Here is a 17,564-nt window from a genome sequence, read left to right on the forward strand (position 1 = left end):
AACTGCTCAGTGACCAAGTGTGTGTAACTTGACCAAAGAAAAGATGTAAAGAAGTACAGAGTAATTAATGACTGCAAATTTATTATGGAACAGTAGCCTCTAGTCAAATGAGTCACTTAAAACAATAGACACATAGTCCAACAGGATTGTTTTTCTTTGTATAAATCAAGTCTTCAAGATGGTAAGTCAACCCATGAGCTTCATATTTCATGGAATTCTGAAAGAAATTAGCACAAATTAGGACTATACTTTGTGTTGAGCTCTTAAATGATGTACTGAAAAAATTCAGTTCTGTATGTCAGTTCCATCCCAAAGCTAGAAATATAATGGTACAAAATTTTAGCCCCTGCAAGTAGTAGTTGATGAACCTCAAAAAGTTTGAATAACTATCCAGAGTCTCAGATGCTTATCTGAACATGTGAGTTCTTTCACTCACACTATGAATCCTTCCTCCCTACACGCTTTTTTCCTTCATCACCAAGGTCTACTGCCATCTAGGAAGCCACCTTCTTGAAGGCTGGGAGCATAGTGTTTATCTTGCAGCCCGTTAAGCTGACCCTTTAGAAGACAAACTGCCCAGTGGGTGAAAACTTAAGAGGCACAGCAGTAAGGCACACTTTAGTCCATACAGTAACACTTGAGTGGGGTTTATTTGTTGCCATATGCCTTCTGTTGGCCTTGGCATAGGTGAATTTCACCGAGAGTGTTTCAACATGTTTTACACTAACCATGGTTAGAATTATTTTGCCAAAAAGTTCTAGGCATGGTCATTTCACATCTCTCCATTGATTGGCTAGTGCAGTGGTTCCCAAACTAGGGGCGCTGCTTGTTCAGGGAAAGCCCCTGGCGGGCCAGGCCGGTTTGTTTACCTGCCGTGTCTGCAGGTTCAGACGATCACAGTTCCCAGTGGCCGCGGTTCTCTGTTCTCGGCCAATGGGGCCTGCGGGAAGCAATGCAGGCCAAGGGACATGCTAGCTGCCCTTCCCGCAGCCCCCATTGGCCTGGAGTGGCGAACCACAGCCAGTGGGAGCTACAATCAGCCACACCTGCAGATGTGGCAGGTAAACAAACTGGCCTGGCCTGCCAAGGGCTTTCCCTGAACAAGCGGCTCCCCTAGTTTGGGAACCACTAGTATATCTGTGGCTTGTTCCTTCCTTAAATGGTTTAATATCAAAAGTATATTTTTGTAGATTTTTTTTTTTTGTTGCTGTCAATCTAGTCACCATCCTTTCCTATCATGAGCATTATCCCTTGCAGTGGAAGCAGATAATTCACAAACAGAAAATAATGACCCTTTCTTTTGAAAAGTTCAGAAGGGTTGGAAGAGGATGGGGGAGGGGAAAAGAGCATGTGGCTTCCTGTATAGACAAATATTTACTTAATTTACTATTAAAACCTAATCATGACTTTAATAGAACAATCAAGATGTGAACACACTGAAGCTGAGTGAGCACATGCTATTATTATAACCCATTATCTTTCTTCACATACACACCCCTATTGTTTGTTGTTTTTCATCTAAAATTAGGTCCCAATCCTAATGTCAATGGGACTCCATATGAGTGCAAGGATCCATGTTAGTGGGTTCTGATGTAGGATCAGGTGGCTCTGGATTATAAGCATTTCAGGACCAAGATTTTTGTCTTTATATTTATCTCTGTGGAGCACCTCACATGCTTCTGGGTGTTGTGTAAATAACAGTATTTCCAAGTTTGGAATAGTATTGTACTTGTAAATAACAATACTGTAAATAACAGTATTTCCAAGTTTTTTATAAAGTGGGCTCATTATAACTTTCATGCTCTGTCAAAGAGGTAGTAATACAAGCATAAAACATTTATATATTACTACCTCTTTGACAGAGCATGAAAGTTATAATGAGCCCACTTTATAAAAAAAAAAAAAAAATTCAACTTAGCTTGTTTACAGTGTGTATATATAAGACCCCCCCCCAGATCCTTCAAGTGGTTCGGTGCAGATAGACACCTGAACCTGTGCAGAGCAGTTAGCAGTAAAGTTAGGCATGTAACAAATTATTTCTAAATAACACTTTCTCTGTCAAAGATTATTATTTGTTGAGTAAACAGAATGAAGCCTTTTAAAATCACCTTTCAGAGGCCTACTCACCACCATCTTCAATAGTTCTTCCATTTCTAGGCTGAAAATGTAATTAAATAATCATATTGAGGTCAGACAAGTAAACTCAGCAAGGGATGACTCCTATAGTGCATTTAGGAAACTCATAAACTCTTGTTCCAAATTTACCACACATGGGTGATGGGTCTTGAGTGGAAATAGGGCTTATCTATGGGGTAGGTGAATTCCTACAGTCTGTAACGTCTTCAATCGGCCTCTGGACCAACAGCTGAAGAATCTGATTAATTTTTCATGCAGCATCTTGGCCCCAATCAACAAGATACATTAGCATATGCCTAACTCTGATCATGTGAGTCATTCCACTTGCATCACTTGGAATACTGACCTGTTTAAAAGATAGGCACATTTTTAAATATCCTGATAAATTAGGGCCCAGGTTATAGTCGGGGCCTCTTTTTAACTGATTTTTCTTGCTGTGTTGATAGAGGCATGTGAAAAATATTTTGCCCAGGTCAACATAGTGTGTCACTAGCTGAATCTGGGTTAGAACAGGATCAGCAAGATACTTACTTTGGGCAAAGATCCAACAGTCACAATGAGAAATAAATTAACCACAGATTATTTTCATAATTTCTATTTTTTTTTACTCTGTTGTGCACGGATTGTGGTAATCGGATCATTTGGTCAGAGCACTGCTAATGCTTATGTTTTTCTGCTGAATTTAGGCCGGTGCAATAGTCAGTCTGATAGGGTTGGGGCCAAGTGTTTTATTTCCTATCTCTAGGTAGAACAGCTCAAGACATAACATTTTAATGGTAACCCCTGTGCAACAGAAAGTTTTAATCCATTATTGCCCAGGATTTCACAGTTTTATAGACCTTTTATTCTAACCCCAGCACCACATTGACTCCCTAAGCTTTTCAAGCAATGACTTTAGACTGCAGCATCTATAGAATACCAGGCAACAATTTTTAGATGTAAACAGTTTTATATTGTTTTCTATGGATATATGAAATTGTATATGATTCAAAATTGTAAAAAAAGGAAAAGACAAATCTGATACCCTGAAAAGAAAAAAAGGCCGTCCCATGGTACCAGCACTATCCTGTAAAATAAAACACAACCCATTAATAAAATATTTGTAAACTATAGTATGGCTATATTGACAAGTCTTTGTGTCATTGTCAGAGCTGTTGTCATCAATAATGCAGGAGCCTTTTCAGCAGTGTGCAAATAAATAGATACTGATAGTCCGCAATACCCATTCACCTGAACTACCAATTAAACATTAACACCCAGAGGGCATTGTCAAGAATCATCCATTTTGTCTGATATAAATATATTAAAATACCATAATTAAATATGATGTTGTATGGGCTCTAGAAAATAGTGTGAAGGCTGGTTTAGAAGTGATTGATTATCTCTCTCAGAAGCAGCATGTGAGCTAGTTCAGAGCAACTGTGGTCTCTGATTTTTAAAAAAATTGAAATTAAGTTAACATACCTTCTTTATAAACTCTGCAGCAGCAATTTGTGATTCCTGCAAGGTGATAGTGCGTATCAGTTTTAACATGTTCATGAGATTAACTTAGTACAGGTTAAGTACATCGCTCCAATCCATTTTTTTTTTTTTTGGAAGTGAGAATTTTAAACACAAATCAGATAGTTACAGGAAATCTAGAAGCAACTCAAAATTTGTTGCCTTTATTTTAAATATTACTTTAACTGATTTCAAGGTAAATACATTCTTGTCACTGAAATTCAAATTAGACACTCATGCTCTTAAGAACAATGCAGTGCTTGAACTGAAGGGAACATAAGGAACAGCATTCACCAGGATTCAAAGTAATATTGATTTTTCTTGCCTTGTTGAAATGTGGTTGGTTCCCCATCATTAAGATTTCCACTGATTTTTTTTTTAAATCCAGTCTGAGCTACTAAACTCAGCTCATGCTGTACTTATTTTTCAGAAGGTAGTTCATTGTGGGACCACTCTTGCACCACTGAAGTCAATGCAAGTTTTGCCAATGACTTTAGCAGCAGCAAGCTCAAGCCCTGTGTCGATGAAGGCTCTGATTCTTCAATCTGATCTGCAAGGACAAGCCCTTGTACAGGGGTACAGTGTACCCCACTGGCTTTGACTGGATCTTAAATGGAAAAGACCCTTTTAGTAGCATCAGCAGAGATCAGTGACAGCAGCAGCTGCACCAGTGATTGGATTTAATTATCAGGCACAAGATTTAAAGATGAGTAAGTAAAATGGAAGATGAGAGCAAGGGTGTAAAAATAAAGGAGGAGAGGGGCCAGAAAATGGGGAACAGACAGTGAGAGGAAGAAAGGGGAAGAAGAGGTTGAAAAGGAAGGGATTTAAATTTAAAAAAGGAAAAAATAGATAAGGAAAGAGGAGAGCTAGGGACAGGATATAAAGCAAGGGGATTTTACTTTGTTAGATGTTCAAGGTTCAAACATTAAGAGAATGATTTATAAAACAACTGAAATGAACATTTTGTGCCATAAAATACTATGGAAGAAACAAATGCATACGGGATCAAGGAATCTTTTCATTCTTCTCTCAGAGAGCTTTGAAGCAAGGCGCATTAAAGGATGCACAGGGGAAGACTACAACAAAGAGAGATTGTGAACACTAGTTTTATATTAAGATGATCAATGAGACACAAAACATTCAAACATAGTCACTGACTAAAAGTTTTTGATAGCCTGCAGCTTCAAAAATCAGACTTATTTATAATACAAGTTAATTAATTTTAGTGCAAAATCACTGCAAAACGTGAGCTTCTTTACAGAGCTTTGTAATAATCATATGTTGAATTTTTCAAAGGAGTCTAGTTGAGATAGGGACCTAAATTCAATGAGATGTGGGTGCTCCCTTGGGCTTCTTTGAAAACCCCAGTAGTAAAATTTACATAAAAATTGGAGGGAGAAACTAAACTCTCTACCCAGCTCTTTTAGGTGACTTTAAGAAATGCTACACGTTTTGGGTGAAATCCTGGGCATTTTGCCATTGACTTCAGTGGGGCAAAGATGTCATCCCTTATGTTAAGATATAATCTTAATGCCTTAATCAAACTCTAATCCACATGATACCCCACAAATTCATAGGATCATGTAAAAGGAGGATCTAATCAAGAAGATCAATAAGAAATGGCATTTTATGCTAAGGCTGTATTTAGCCCATAGTTCCCAGGGTGTTGGGGAAAGTTCAGGTGGGCCAGAGACAGGGAGATTCATATCATAATAGATCTGTGAAGCTGGACAAAAGTTTAGAGTTTGCAAGAATCCCTCCTCCACACCTCAGAGCTGGACCTAATCCTGGCGCTGAGCCATTCTTATAGATCCTGATAAGGCCCCAAATAGACCACATTTTGGAAACCTGGCCACAAACTCCTATGTGTTCATTTGGAAAGCTGTAATATGGGTCATCTTCCAGGCCTCAAGAATGATCAGATAGGATGAAATCTTGGATCCACCAAAGTCAACTGCAAAACTACCATTGACTTCAATGAGATCAGGATTCCACCCATAATTTCTAGCTGACTTTGGAAAACCGTTAATCAGCATTTTGGGGGTTTGTGGTTTAGCTAACATTGTATTAAATATATTTACTACACAGTCAAGGTCTTAAAAGTGCTTGTTTGGGGGGAGGGCTGTACAATTAGAATACAATGTAAATATTGTAATGCTTTTTTATTCAAATGTTTCAAACAAATGTGCTCAGAATTAGAAGCTAAAGAAACTGACAAGAAAGTATAGAAAAGATAGAGAAGCACCTTTTAAAAACACTTCCTGTAATTATTTTAAAGTCATTGCACATGATCTGAGTAAACTGATTGTCTGAAACTTGATAATCATGGTGGATTTTATCCTTTTCTGACTAAAGCAATTCAGATATAAACAGGGTTCAAAGAGCTCTGTAATTTTTGTGTGTAAAGCTCTTGAATAGCTAGCATTAACCAAAAAAGTACACTAGGAAAAAATGGCTTTGGAGCTGATCCTGACGTTGGCTGTAATCAACATGAGTTGAGGGCCTCAATATCTCACAAGCCTGAACTTTTATAGATAATTGAGCAAGGTACTTAAGCATGAGAGACACCCCCACTGAAATTAATGAGTCTACTCACATGCTTAAAGTTAGGCATCTGCTTAAGTACATTGCTGAATCATAGACTTAGTAAGCATCTTGTTCACACATTTATGCTATGCAAAAGTGATGATTATGTTAAAATACTGACCCCAGTTTTAAGTGGATATGTTGGTTCTTGAACTCTGGAGTAGTGAAATAAAAACTGCATAAAAAGAGCAATTTTAGTATATAGTCTTATCAAATCTAAGAGTTGAAGTTATGCATATATTACTAAGATGGAGAAATACTTACTCTTTTATATATGTCCTCGTTGTTTTCCTAGTAAAGATAATGATGATAGTCAAACTCTATTTGGTTAGATAAAATGTTGGGAAAGTTTTCTTCAAGGAAAGAAAATCTTTAGACCTTACCTCATCTATCTGCATGCTATTAAAAATAGCATTACAAAGATCCATTACTTTACTGGAGATCTAAAAGAAAAATAGTTTTTTAAACATACATTCATTTATGGTATGTTTTGTACATGACTTTTGAGGTAAGAAGTCTGATTTTCATCTCACAATAGCTTAAATCAGGAGTAATTCTACTGAAACCAATGGCATTATTCCTGAGTAAATCTTACTGCAGCTACCAGATATAAAAATTACATAATATTTTCTATCAGGAAAAAAGTTGATAGTATATTAATTATGTCAGCATAATCATATGCTGCATACCAAACACATACTTAGTATCGTTTAGTGAAATTCGATTACTTGTGGCACCTTAGAGACTAACAAATTTATTAGAGCATAAGCTTTCGTGAGCTGTAGCTCACGAAAGCTTATGCTCTAATAAATTTGTTAGTCTCTAAGGTGCCACAAGTACTCCTTTTCTTTTTGCGAATACAGACTAACACGGCTGCTACTCTGAAACCTGAAATTCGATTGTATGAGAAAATAGAACATAAGCCAGCAGAACCACCTACATCATTACAGCTGAGTATTCAACACCTTGGAAGAGATGGAAGAGACATTTATATTTATCTTTTCAGATAATTTTAACTTTAACTAATTTTAATTGTTATGGAATAGCCAATGTACCTGGAAGAGCAGAGTCACTTCAATAAATTATTAAATCAGTTTACCTGGGGTTGATTAGACAGTTCTGTCCACTGACTGAAACACAGTGCCAGCTTAAAAATAAAGATTAGACATTAAGGTCAGTTATACACTTAAACCCGTGTTTTAGCCTGAGAAATTTTAGCTTTAGTAATATTCTATCAAGGCCTTTCCCAGATCAGATATCTTACTCTTAATGTGTATATTTTGTTAAAATGGGCAGCAAAAGGTTGCTTTAGACACATACACTAACCGGGAGGTGATCAAGTGGACTTTCCCGCATTTCATGTTATTGTTAATTCATTGGTTTATCAATTCAGCCTCAACTGTAACCTAGACTGATCATTGCATTATCTTATATTTTCAGTTGGTTTAGGGAAATTGTAAGTAAATTAGTCAGTAGTATATTTGTTTAGTGTCCTATTTGCTTGTTTATTCTCTTAGTAAAACCACGTAAGTGATACCAAACTTGTTTCTCTCTCAGAATTGCAGCATAGCCAATGACATACAAAAGGCATAGGTGAGCCCCTAGACCCACTCCTGAATTGATCCCCCATTAGTCTTCCACTCGGCATATTTATGTGTGTGTTTTGTTAGAATGGGAGCAAAGGGTTTTTAATAATGCATCCTTAGCCACCGACTAACCGGAAAACGATGGAGTGTATTCGGGGTTTCTCATTCCCTAATGGTAATTCAGCCGTGTTTCAGTGCCCCCTGCACTGTTATGAACATGCTTCCAGTTTATGGCTGCCATGTAATGAAAACGTTTCCTACCTCACTTTTAGGAATGTCTGGCGCATCCATAGAACGGGAGACAGGCTGAGGAAACCCTATTGAGATAAAGCCATTCACAGATATAATTTCCACTAGAAGGGTGACTGTGCCCTTCATTTGAAAGCTACCTCAGTACCCATTCAGGGAGCGGATTCTCCAAGACCACGAGGAAGCTATAACCGGTCAACAACTCGGGTACAAATGAACCCTGACCAGGGTTAAAACAAGAAGCCAGAGGGTTTAGCCGAGATGCCTAGCTTTGTTCTCCTTAAAAATATTTTTCAACAAAGCGAAAAAAAACAAAAAACAAAAAACCAACCCAACGACAACAACCACCAAACGTATCCTTTCCAAGTGAAACCCTAGAGCACAAAAATAACCCAACAACCCCCCGCTCCTCCCCTGGCCTGGCCTTTTACACTGCAGAGCTAGATGGCGGGATGGGCAGCCCCCCACGCCTATCCGGAGTGTGTGTGTGTGTGTGTAGGGAGGATACACACACACACACACACACACACCCCGAGCTGCTCCCAGGATGTGCTGTGCTGCCAAGTCCCGCCCTCCTCCGTGCCGGGCCCACCAGCGGGGTCCGGGGCATGCCCCGGGCGCGCCGCCGAGAGCCGGTCCCCCCCTTCAGCACCCTGGACAGAGGCGCCGGCGGAAGAGGCAGTGCCCAGCCTTCTCTTTCCCCGGCTCGCTTTCGCCTCTCGCCAGCCCCCGCACTGACAGCTGGCGTCAACGGGGGCAGCTCCGCTGAACTCGGGCGTACTCCAGCTGAGGCTCTGGTCCCAAAGCTATATTCATTCCCTCTTTGCCCACCATCCCCTCGGGGCTTAGTGAAAATGTCCGTTTCTCATGTTCAAGTCGCTTTTATAAGAACCTATTGTGCACCTACTCACAGTGCCCCCATTCATCAAGCATCTCCTGTCCCTTCCTGGTAAGGGGCATGTCACCCAGCCCCCTCCTGCCCTGCCCACTTCAAATGAGAACTTAAAAACCCGCTCCGGTCTTTTGCTGCTGCTGGTTTTGGAGGAAGGACGCCGATAGCCATGTCCTTTGTTTAAACTGTCTGCAGCCTTCAGCCCTGCGGGTTCTGCTCCTTCCAAGCTCTTGATGTTAGAGACCAGGTTCAGAGCAGCCTGGAACAACTGCTCTCCGAGTCTGAAGCCAGCCTAGCTTCTACCGACTGCAAAGCAGAGCCAGGAGTGTGAAGGAGGGAGAGAGGAATGAGTTACGCTTTCCGTATTAGTCCCTGTTCGAGGGACTATTCTTTATCCACATCGATCAGGTACGTAGGAGGCAGTTATGGGAGAGATCGGGTCTTACCTGGGGTGAACTGTAGAGCACAGAAGCAGTAGAGAGCGAAGATCAAAGGGAAGGGAGAAGGGTGTTGTTTCATTTTCAGCCACCTGTTCTTTCGAGCTGGGGACAGACTTTGGTTGTTTTCCCAGGACCTAAGCATTTCACATCAGACTTCAGATGGCAGGGAGGATGCTCAGCCTGTGGGCTACTGGCCCAAACTGGAGAGGTGTATTTGTAACAAGTTGTATCCCATGGCAAGGGGAGCCAATCAGCACTTTGCATGGGCCTTGTTTTCTCAGTCATACGTGTCACGCTGTGCTTTTATTTATGCAGTAATATCTCTCAAATCAAAGCTCTCTGCAAGGCGACCTCAGCCATTAGTCAAGGCTCCAGGAACACAGAATGGAGAAGTTTGGAATCCGCATTGCCCCTCTCTGTATAAAGGAGGCTTTATAGGAAAACTGCTCTCATGCAAACAGGCACACAGGCATACATTACTGCTGCATCACAAACATCTTCTCATCATTACATGCAAACTGGTCTGTCTACTGCAGAATCAGAGTTCAGTGAAAGTTTGCTAGGAAAAGTAAACTACAATCATTTTGCAGTTCTTTGATTAATTTTTTAATAAGACTTTAAAAATTTCATAAAATCTAGGTATGAAATAGCTATGGATGCAAGTGATGGCCTACTTAATAAAACTGACAAGACAATAATTGTCTTATATAAAATTTCCCATTCTTTTAAATGAAAAAGCAGACTTTATTTTCCAGGGTGTCTGTCACAAGTAAAAGTATTTTCCAGGGATTATTAAATCAGAGTGTACAATAGTCTCTTCTATTTTAAGGGAGTGTAGTCCTTTACAAGTGGGTATAAAATGATACCATTCTGATGTAGTAGTGGTTGACACCCATCCTGCACTCCACGTGCAAGGTAACTACATGAGGCACAAGGTGGTGGAGAACCAAGTCCATTAAGTCCTACAGGCATGTTGCAAGTGCTGACCAGCTGATGTGATGTTAAATGTGACAGTCCCTGTTTACACTGTGTGCTAGGTTATAACTGATGTTGTGTTAGTTAACAATGTTCATGTTCTAACGCAATAGATTTTTCCATTGCAGACCAGCCCAATAGATCAGACAAGCCCCTTTAAATTAATCCAAACAAAAAAGCTTGTTGATATTGTATCTCAAGATCGTGGGCTCCACTTAAGTGCAGACTGTTCAGTAAGAGTGAAGTTAATCCAGTGGGTCAAGCTCCTTAGACATGGCAGCTAACCACATTGCTTATTAATCCCCTAGGCTTTTGCCAGCCTCAATATAGAGTTTAAACAGTCCCCTTGGGATCTCCACTCTCTCTTGACACCAAGTAAGTGGAACCTGTGATATTAGGAACTTTTACCATAACATCCCAGAAAATCCAACTTCCTCTGTTCCAAAAGGACCAGATTCATACCACGGGTCAGTTCCTCCTTAGATCTCCCTCCTTTACCCACCCAGGCAGTGCTCAGTCTGATCCTATAATAAACTCTTGTAGGCTTTATTAATTAAATGAAAATGAAGCAAGAGAGATTTGCCCAATGCTAAGAATACAGATAAAGATGTAAACTTAGCTTATTATCTCATAAAACTTCAAAGCCACAAAATCTTATAGGTTCAGCTTCTAAGGCTTATCCCAGCTGTGACAGCTCTGGGTCCTTTACCTGGCAAAGTCCTTGCCTCTTAGGAACCAGTCTGGTAACAAGAACCTTATTTCCTTTCAGTAGGCAGCTTTTATCCGAAAACCCGGCCATGTGACTGTTCTGACCCTAGGGCTCACGGATGCAATGGTAAGGGGGAGGAGGGTCCATGATGTAATCCTTTGTAACTCATCCTTGGGTGGGAGTGGCCCCTTCTCCATTGTCCCGTAAACTGGTTCCTACCTGTTGTATTAAGAAACATGGACATGTTGCTTTTTACTGGGTATTAGCTGATCACTCTCTCCCTTAAGGAGTGTAACCATCTCTATCAGCGAAACTCGGCAATGATTAATGGCTCTTGTTGTCATGGGGTCTGTCCCAGCCACATGAAAGTTATGTAGTACAAATGTACAGATATGAAAAGCAATACAGATTTTACTGCAATTTTTGCAACTTAATTGTAATAATGTTCAACCAGCATTAAGCCTGACAGACTCTTATTTGATATATAGACCTAGAGTTTGCCTAAGCCCCCAGCATCATGAATAGAACTCAAGGACTGTTTTATAAGATCATGTCAAGTGAACAAGAGACCTGTGGGATGAGAAATCAATGTACCAAAATTGGCGTGTCAGAAATTGGGGGACTAAATAACTAGAGTATGTGCTACTAAACTGATCATTCTTTTTGTGGTGCCTTAAAAGAAAAGACTTTGAGGGTGTGGAGGGAGGAGAATGGCACCAAGCTGTCTGACAACAACTGCCATCTGAAAACCGAGAGGACTGAAAGAGCAAGTTTTACCATCATGTCTGCAACCAGGTCACCAGACAGAATAAATTATGCCACAAAGCACTTTTATGCTAGTATAACTGAGTTCACACCAGGGCTTTTGCTGGTATAACTATATCATTTTAGGGGTGTGATTTTTTTTTTCACAGCTCTAACCAACATAACTATGCTGGTAACATTTTCTAATGTAGGCCAGGACTTAGGCATGGACTTAAATCCCTCCCTTGGAGAAAGGACCTAGGATTTTGTTAGAAAGGATATATGGGGAGTTCCTTCTAAAGGCGTGATCCTGATAGATCACCGCATCCCTTCCATGTCCATCCTCACAGATTTATAACTATTACTAACATTCATTAAATTGAAACTACAATTTTCCAGATAAGCACCGGAGTACAGACTTATTTATAGAGAGACTGAATAGTCACTTTCCTATTTGTTTCAGTCTTTCCTATTCTAACTTATAGCTTTTTTTAAAGGGTTGGAAGTAGAGTCAGTCAAAATTTTGCTAAAGTTTTTTAGATGAAAAATGACATTTTGACTAAAACAAAAATTTTGCAGGAAAACTTGAATTTTGGTGAAACATTCATGTTTTGACAAAATTCCTAAACAAAAATTATTGGGAGGAGGGAAAATTCCATTTTCTCTCACATATTAGGAAAGGAAAAAAAAGTGATCTGGGTAACTACAGGCCTGTTAGTTTGACATCTGTAGTATGCAAGGCCCTGGAAAAAATTTTGAAGGAGAAAATAGTTAAGGACATTGAAGTCAGTGGTAAATGGGACAAAATACAACATGGTTTTACAAAACGTAGATTGTGCTAAACCAACCTGATCTCCTTTTTTGAGAAAGTAACAGATTTTTTAGACAAAGGAAATGCAGTGGATCTAATTTACCTAGATTTCAATAAGGCGTTTGATACCGTGCCACATGAGGAATTATTAGTTAAATTGGAAAAGATGGGGATCAATATGAACATCGAAAGGTGGATAAGGAATTGGTTAAAGGGGAGATTGCAACGGGTCCTACTGAAAGGTGAACTGTCAGGCTGGAGGGACGTTACTAGTGGAGTTCCTCAGGGATCGGTTTTGGGACCAATCTTATTTAATCTTTTTATTACTGACCTTGGCACAAAAAGTGGGAGTGTGCTAATAAAGTTTGCAGATGATACAAAGCTGGGAGGTATTGCCAATTCAGAGAAGGATTGGGATATCATACCGGAGGATCTGGATGACCTTGTAAACTGGAGTAATAGTAATAGGATGAAATTTAATAGTGAGAAGTGTAAGGTTATGCATTTAGGGATTAATAACAAGAATTTTGGTTATAAGCTGGGGACACATCAATTAGAAGTAACGGAAGAGGAGAAGGACCTTGGAGTATTGGTTGATCATAGGATGACTATGAGCTGCCAATGTGATATGGCTGTGAAAAAAGCTAATGCAGTTTTGGAATGCATCCGGAGAGGTATTTCCAGTAGGGATAAGGAGGTTTTAGTAGCGTAATACAAGGCACTAGTGAGACCTCACCTGGAATACTGTGTGCAATTCTGGTATCCCATGTTTAAAAAGGATGAATTCAAACTGGAACAGGTACAGACAAGGGCTACTAGGATGATCCGAGGAATGGAAAACTTGTCTTACGAAAGGAGACTCAAGGAGCTTGGCTTGTTTAGCCTAACTAAAAGAAGGTTGAGGGGAGATATGATTGCTCTCTATAAATATATCAGAGGGATAAATAACAGAGAGGGAGAGGAATTATTTAAGCTCAGTACCAATGTGGACACAAGAACAAATGGGTATAAACTGGCCACCAGGAAGTTTAGACTTGAAATTAGACGAAGGTTTCTAACCATCAGAGGAGTGAAGTTTTGGAATAGCCTTCCAAGGCAGTGGGGGCAAAAGATCTATTTGGCTTTAAGATTAAACTCGATACGTTTATGGAGGAGATGGTATGATGGGATAATGTGATTTTGGTCATTAATTGATCTTTAAATATTCATGGTAAATAAGCCTAATCCCCTGAGATGGGATATTAGATGGGTTTTATGTAGTATCTGGTGAATCTTGCCCATATGCTCAGGGTTTAGCTGATCGCCATATTTGTGGTTGGGAAGGAATTTTCCTCCAGGGCAGATTGGAGAGGCCCTGGAGGTTTTTCGCCTTCCTCTGTAGCATGGGGCACAGGTCACTTGAGGGAGGATTCTCTGCTCCTTGAAGTCTTTAAACCACGATTTGAGGACTTCAATAGCTCAGACATAGGTGAGGTTTTTCGTAGGAGTGGGTGGGTGAGATTCGTGGCCTGCATTGTGCAGGAGGTCACACTAGATGATCAGAATGGTCCCCTCAGACCTTAGTATCTATGAATCTATCTATCTATCTATCTATGTATTTGTGTGTATATTCACACACACACACTCTTTCAACTGGGGAAAAAGTGTGTGTGTGTGTGTGTGTGTGTGTGTGTGTGTGTGTGTGTAAATAAAGAAAGTGAGTAGGTTTTCCCCCACCAAAACACATTAAAAAAAAACAGAAAAAGTTTCAAAAAATGAAAAATATCATGAAACATGTTGAAGAAACAAACAAAATGTTTCTTTCAACAATTTTCAAAAACATGCTTCCCTAGTTTTGACCAGCTCTAATTGGTCACAATGTCAGTGTAGGAAGTGGTCCTTTTGAAAAGCTATATGTTTGGGGTTGCTTTTTACAGGACAATTATTAATATTTATTATTTGTATCACACTTGCACAATGGGGCTAGGCACTACTGTAATATGTATGAAATAACACACTGTGTGCAAACATAAGATATACTCTATCCAAAAGAGTTTGCAGTCTAAATAGGAAAGACAGATAAAGAGCGGGAAGATAAACAAGGGCAAAGTGACTTACCTACAGTCATACACAAGATCTGTGGTTGAGCTGGGAATAGAGCCATGTCTCTTTTCACCCAGTCTAATAGCCTTACCACTTCACCATGCTGTCTTCTTGTCAAGGCACTCATTTCAAATATAGTCATATCTTGTGTCTTATTCTCATACATTCATAACTGTTCATATGCTGAATGCATCTGAGCAATATATGATGAATACAAAACAACACTTCCTCCCAGGCTGTATCTTGTGTATGCCAAGTTTCAATCCAAAATGAAATTTCATACCCTGATGAGTATGTATAGAGATTAGATGTTTTACAAATAATTTTAAGAATTGAAAAAATAAAATCTGGGATAAAAGCAAGTCCCGCACTGGGAAGTTCTGCCTTAATTCACTCAGAAGCCAATGTAAATAGGTATGTTTGTCTTACTAACATTTACACAACATATCCGGTAGCTATCCAGTGCCTAATAGATCAGTGCAACATACAATATATTAATATGGAGCATAAAAAATGCAGGAGTCCATCATACAAGTGTAAATAGCAAATAGTGCTAAGAGGGGAGCCAGACAAGGAGTTAGGGTTTTCTGTGTGTGCCTTCCCTTGAGTAAAGACCTTTTTTTTTCTTCTGTTCAACTAGAGGCAGAAAAATGATAATCCCAGTGGAATGCAGCCATTTACACCTCCTAAATTAATTGCTGCATTCCAAGGAAATTAGCACAGTGGAAATAGATTACAATGGACTAAAAATTCTCTGTAATGGGAGTGAAAGTCTCCTGAAATCCATTGAAACAAATTGCAACTTCAACTTCACTTAATTTTATGTGACATTTGCCCAGCGGTGTAGGGGCTGTAGAAGGCTCCCATTACAGTGGGACTGCCGTTCTGCTTGGGCTGCAGAAAGGGTAGCTGCAGAGCAGTCACCAAGAATGTTAATGGTGAAATCCTAGCGGATCTTAAACATAAAAAAGAAGCTTACAAGAAGTGGAAGGTTGGACATATGACCAGGGAAGAGTATAAAAATATTGCTCGGGCATGTAGGAAAGATATCAGGAGGGCCAAATCGCACCTGGAGCTGCAGCTAGCAAGAGATGTCAAGAGTAACAAGAAGGGTTTCTTCAGGTATGTTGGCAACAAGAAGAAAGCCAAGGAAAGTGTGGGCCCCTTACTGAATGAGGGAGGCAAGCTAGTGACAGAGGATGTGGAAAAAGCTAATGTACTCAATGCTTTTTTTGCCTCTGTTTCACTAACAAGGTCAGCTCCCAGACTGCTGTGCTGGGCAACACAAAATGGGGAAGAGATGGCCAGCCCTCTGTAGAGATAGAGGTGGTTAGGGACTATTTAGAAAAGCTGGACGTGCACAAGTCCATGGGGCCGGACGAATTGCATCCGAGAGTGCTGAAGGAATTGGCGGCTGTGATTGCAGAGCCCTTGGCCATTATCTTTGAAAACTCGTGGCGAACGGGGGAAGTCCCGGATGACTGGAAAAAGGCTAATGTAGTGCCCATCTTTAAAAAAGGGAAGAAGGAGGATCCTGGGAACTACAGGCCGGTCAGCCTCACCTCAGTCCCTGGAAAAATCATGGAGCAGGTCCTCAAAGAATCAATCCTGAAGCACTTAGAGGAGAGGAAAGTGATCAGGAACAGTCAGCATGGATTCACCAAGGGAAGGTCATGCCAGACTAATCTAATCGCCTTTTATGATGAGATTACTGGTTCTGTGGATGAAGGGAAAGCAGTGGATGTATTGTTTCTTGACTTTAGCAAAGCTTTTGACACGGTCTCCCACAGCATTCTTGTCAGCAAGTTAAGGAAGTATGGGCTGGATGAATGCACTATAAGGTGGGTAGAAAGCTGGCTAGATTGTCGGGCTCACGGGTAGTGATCAATGGCTCCATGTCTAGTTGGCAGCCGGTGTCAAGTGGAGTGCCCCAGGGGTCGGTCCTGGGGCCCGTTTTGTTCAATATCTTCATAAATGATCTGGAGGATGGTGTGGATTGCACTCTCAGCAAATTTGCGGATGATACTAAACTGGGAGGAGTGGTAGATACGCTGGAGGGGAGGGATAGGATACAGAAGGACCTAGACAAATTGGAAGATTGGGCCAAAAGAAATCTAATGAGGTTCAATAAGAATAAGTGCAGGGTCCTGCACTAGGATGGAAGAATCCAATGCACCGCTACAGACTAGGGACCGAATGGCTCGGCAGCAGTTCTGCGAAAAGGACCTAGGGGTGACAGTGGACGAGAAGCTGGATATGAGTCAGCAGTGTGCCCTTGTTGCCAAGAAGGCCAATGGCATTTTGGGATGTATAAGTAGGGGCATAGCGAGCAGATCGAGGGACGTGATCGTTCCCCTCTATTCGACACTGGTGAGGCCTCATCTGGAGTACTGTGTCCAGTTTTGGGCCCCACACTACAAGAAGGATGTGGATAAATTGGAAAGAGTACAGCGAAGGGCAACAAAAATGATTAGGGGTCTAGAGCACATGACTTACGAGGAGAGGCTGAGGGAGCTGGGATTGTTTAGTCTGCAGAAGAGAAGAATGAGGGGGGATTTGATAGCTGCTTTCAACTACCTGAAAGGGGGTTTCAAAGAGGATGGCTCTAGACTGTTCTCAATGGTAGCAGATGACAGAACGAGGAGTAATGGTCTCAAGTTGCAATGGGGGAGGTTTAGATTGGATATTAGGAAAAACTTTTTCACTAAGAGGGTGGTGAAACACTGGAATGCGTTACCTAGGGAGGTGGTAGAATCTCCTTCCTTAGAGGTTTTTAAGGTCAGGCTTGACAAAGCCCTGGCTAGGATGATTTAACTGGGACTTGGTCCTGCTTTGAGCAGGGGGTTGGACT

At 40.6% G+C, this 17,564-nt stretch overlaps 1 protein-coding gene across 1 annotated transcript; it reads right to left on the reverse strand.

Annotated features, from left to right (window-relative positions):
- Positions 1-115: 115 nt before the first annotated feature.
- On the reverse strand, positions 116-9,515 carry NMS (neuromedin S). The gene is made up of 11 exons (XM_043516375.1): positions 9,399-9,515; positions 8,073-8,128; positions 7,325-7,372; positions 6,609-6,668; positions 6,490-6,516; positions 6,347-6,400; positions 4,641-4,715; positions 3,601-3,636; positions 3,161-3,202; positions 2,128-2,158; positions 116-217 (listed from the first exon to the last, which is right to left on the reverse strand). The coding sequence occupies exons 1-11, from the start codon at positions 9,469-9,471 to the stop codon at positions 201-203; spliced, it is 519 nt and encodes a 172-aa protein (XP_043372310.1). The 5' UTR covers positions 9,472-9,515; the 3' UTR covers positions 116-200.
- Between the last annotated feature and the right edge of the window lie 8,049 nt (positions 9,516-17,564).

This window comes from Dermochelys coriacea, chromosome 1 (assembly GCF_009764565.3).
Source record: "Dermochelys coriacea isolate rDerCor1 chromosome 1, rDerCor1.pri.v4, whole genome shotgun sequence".
Classification (NCBI taxonomy): domain Eukaryota; kingdom Metazoa; phylum Chordata; order Testudines; family Dermochelyidae; genus Dermochelys; species Dermochelys coriacea.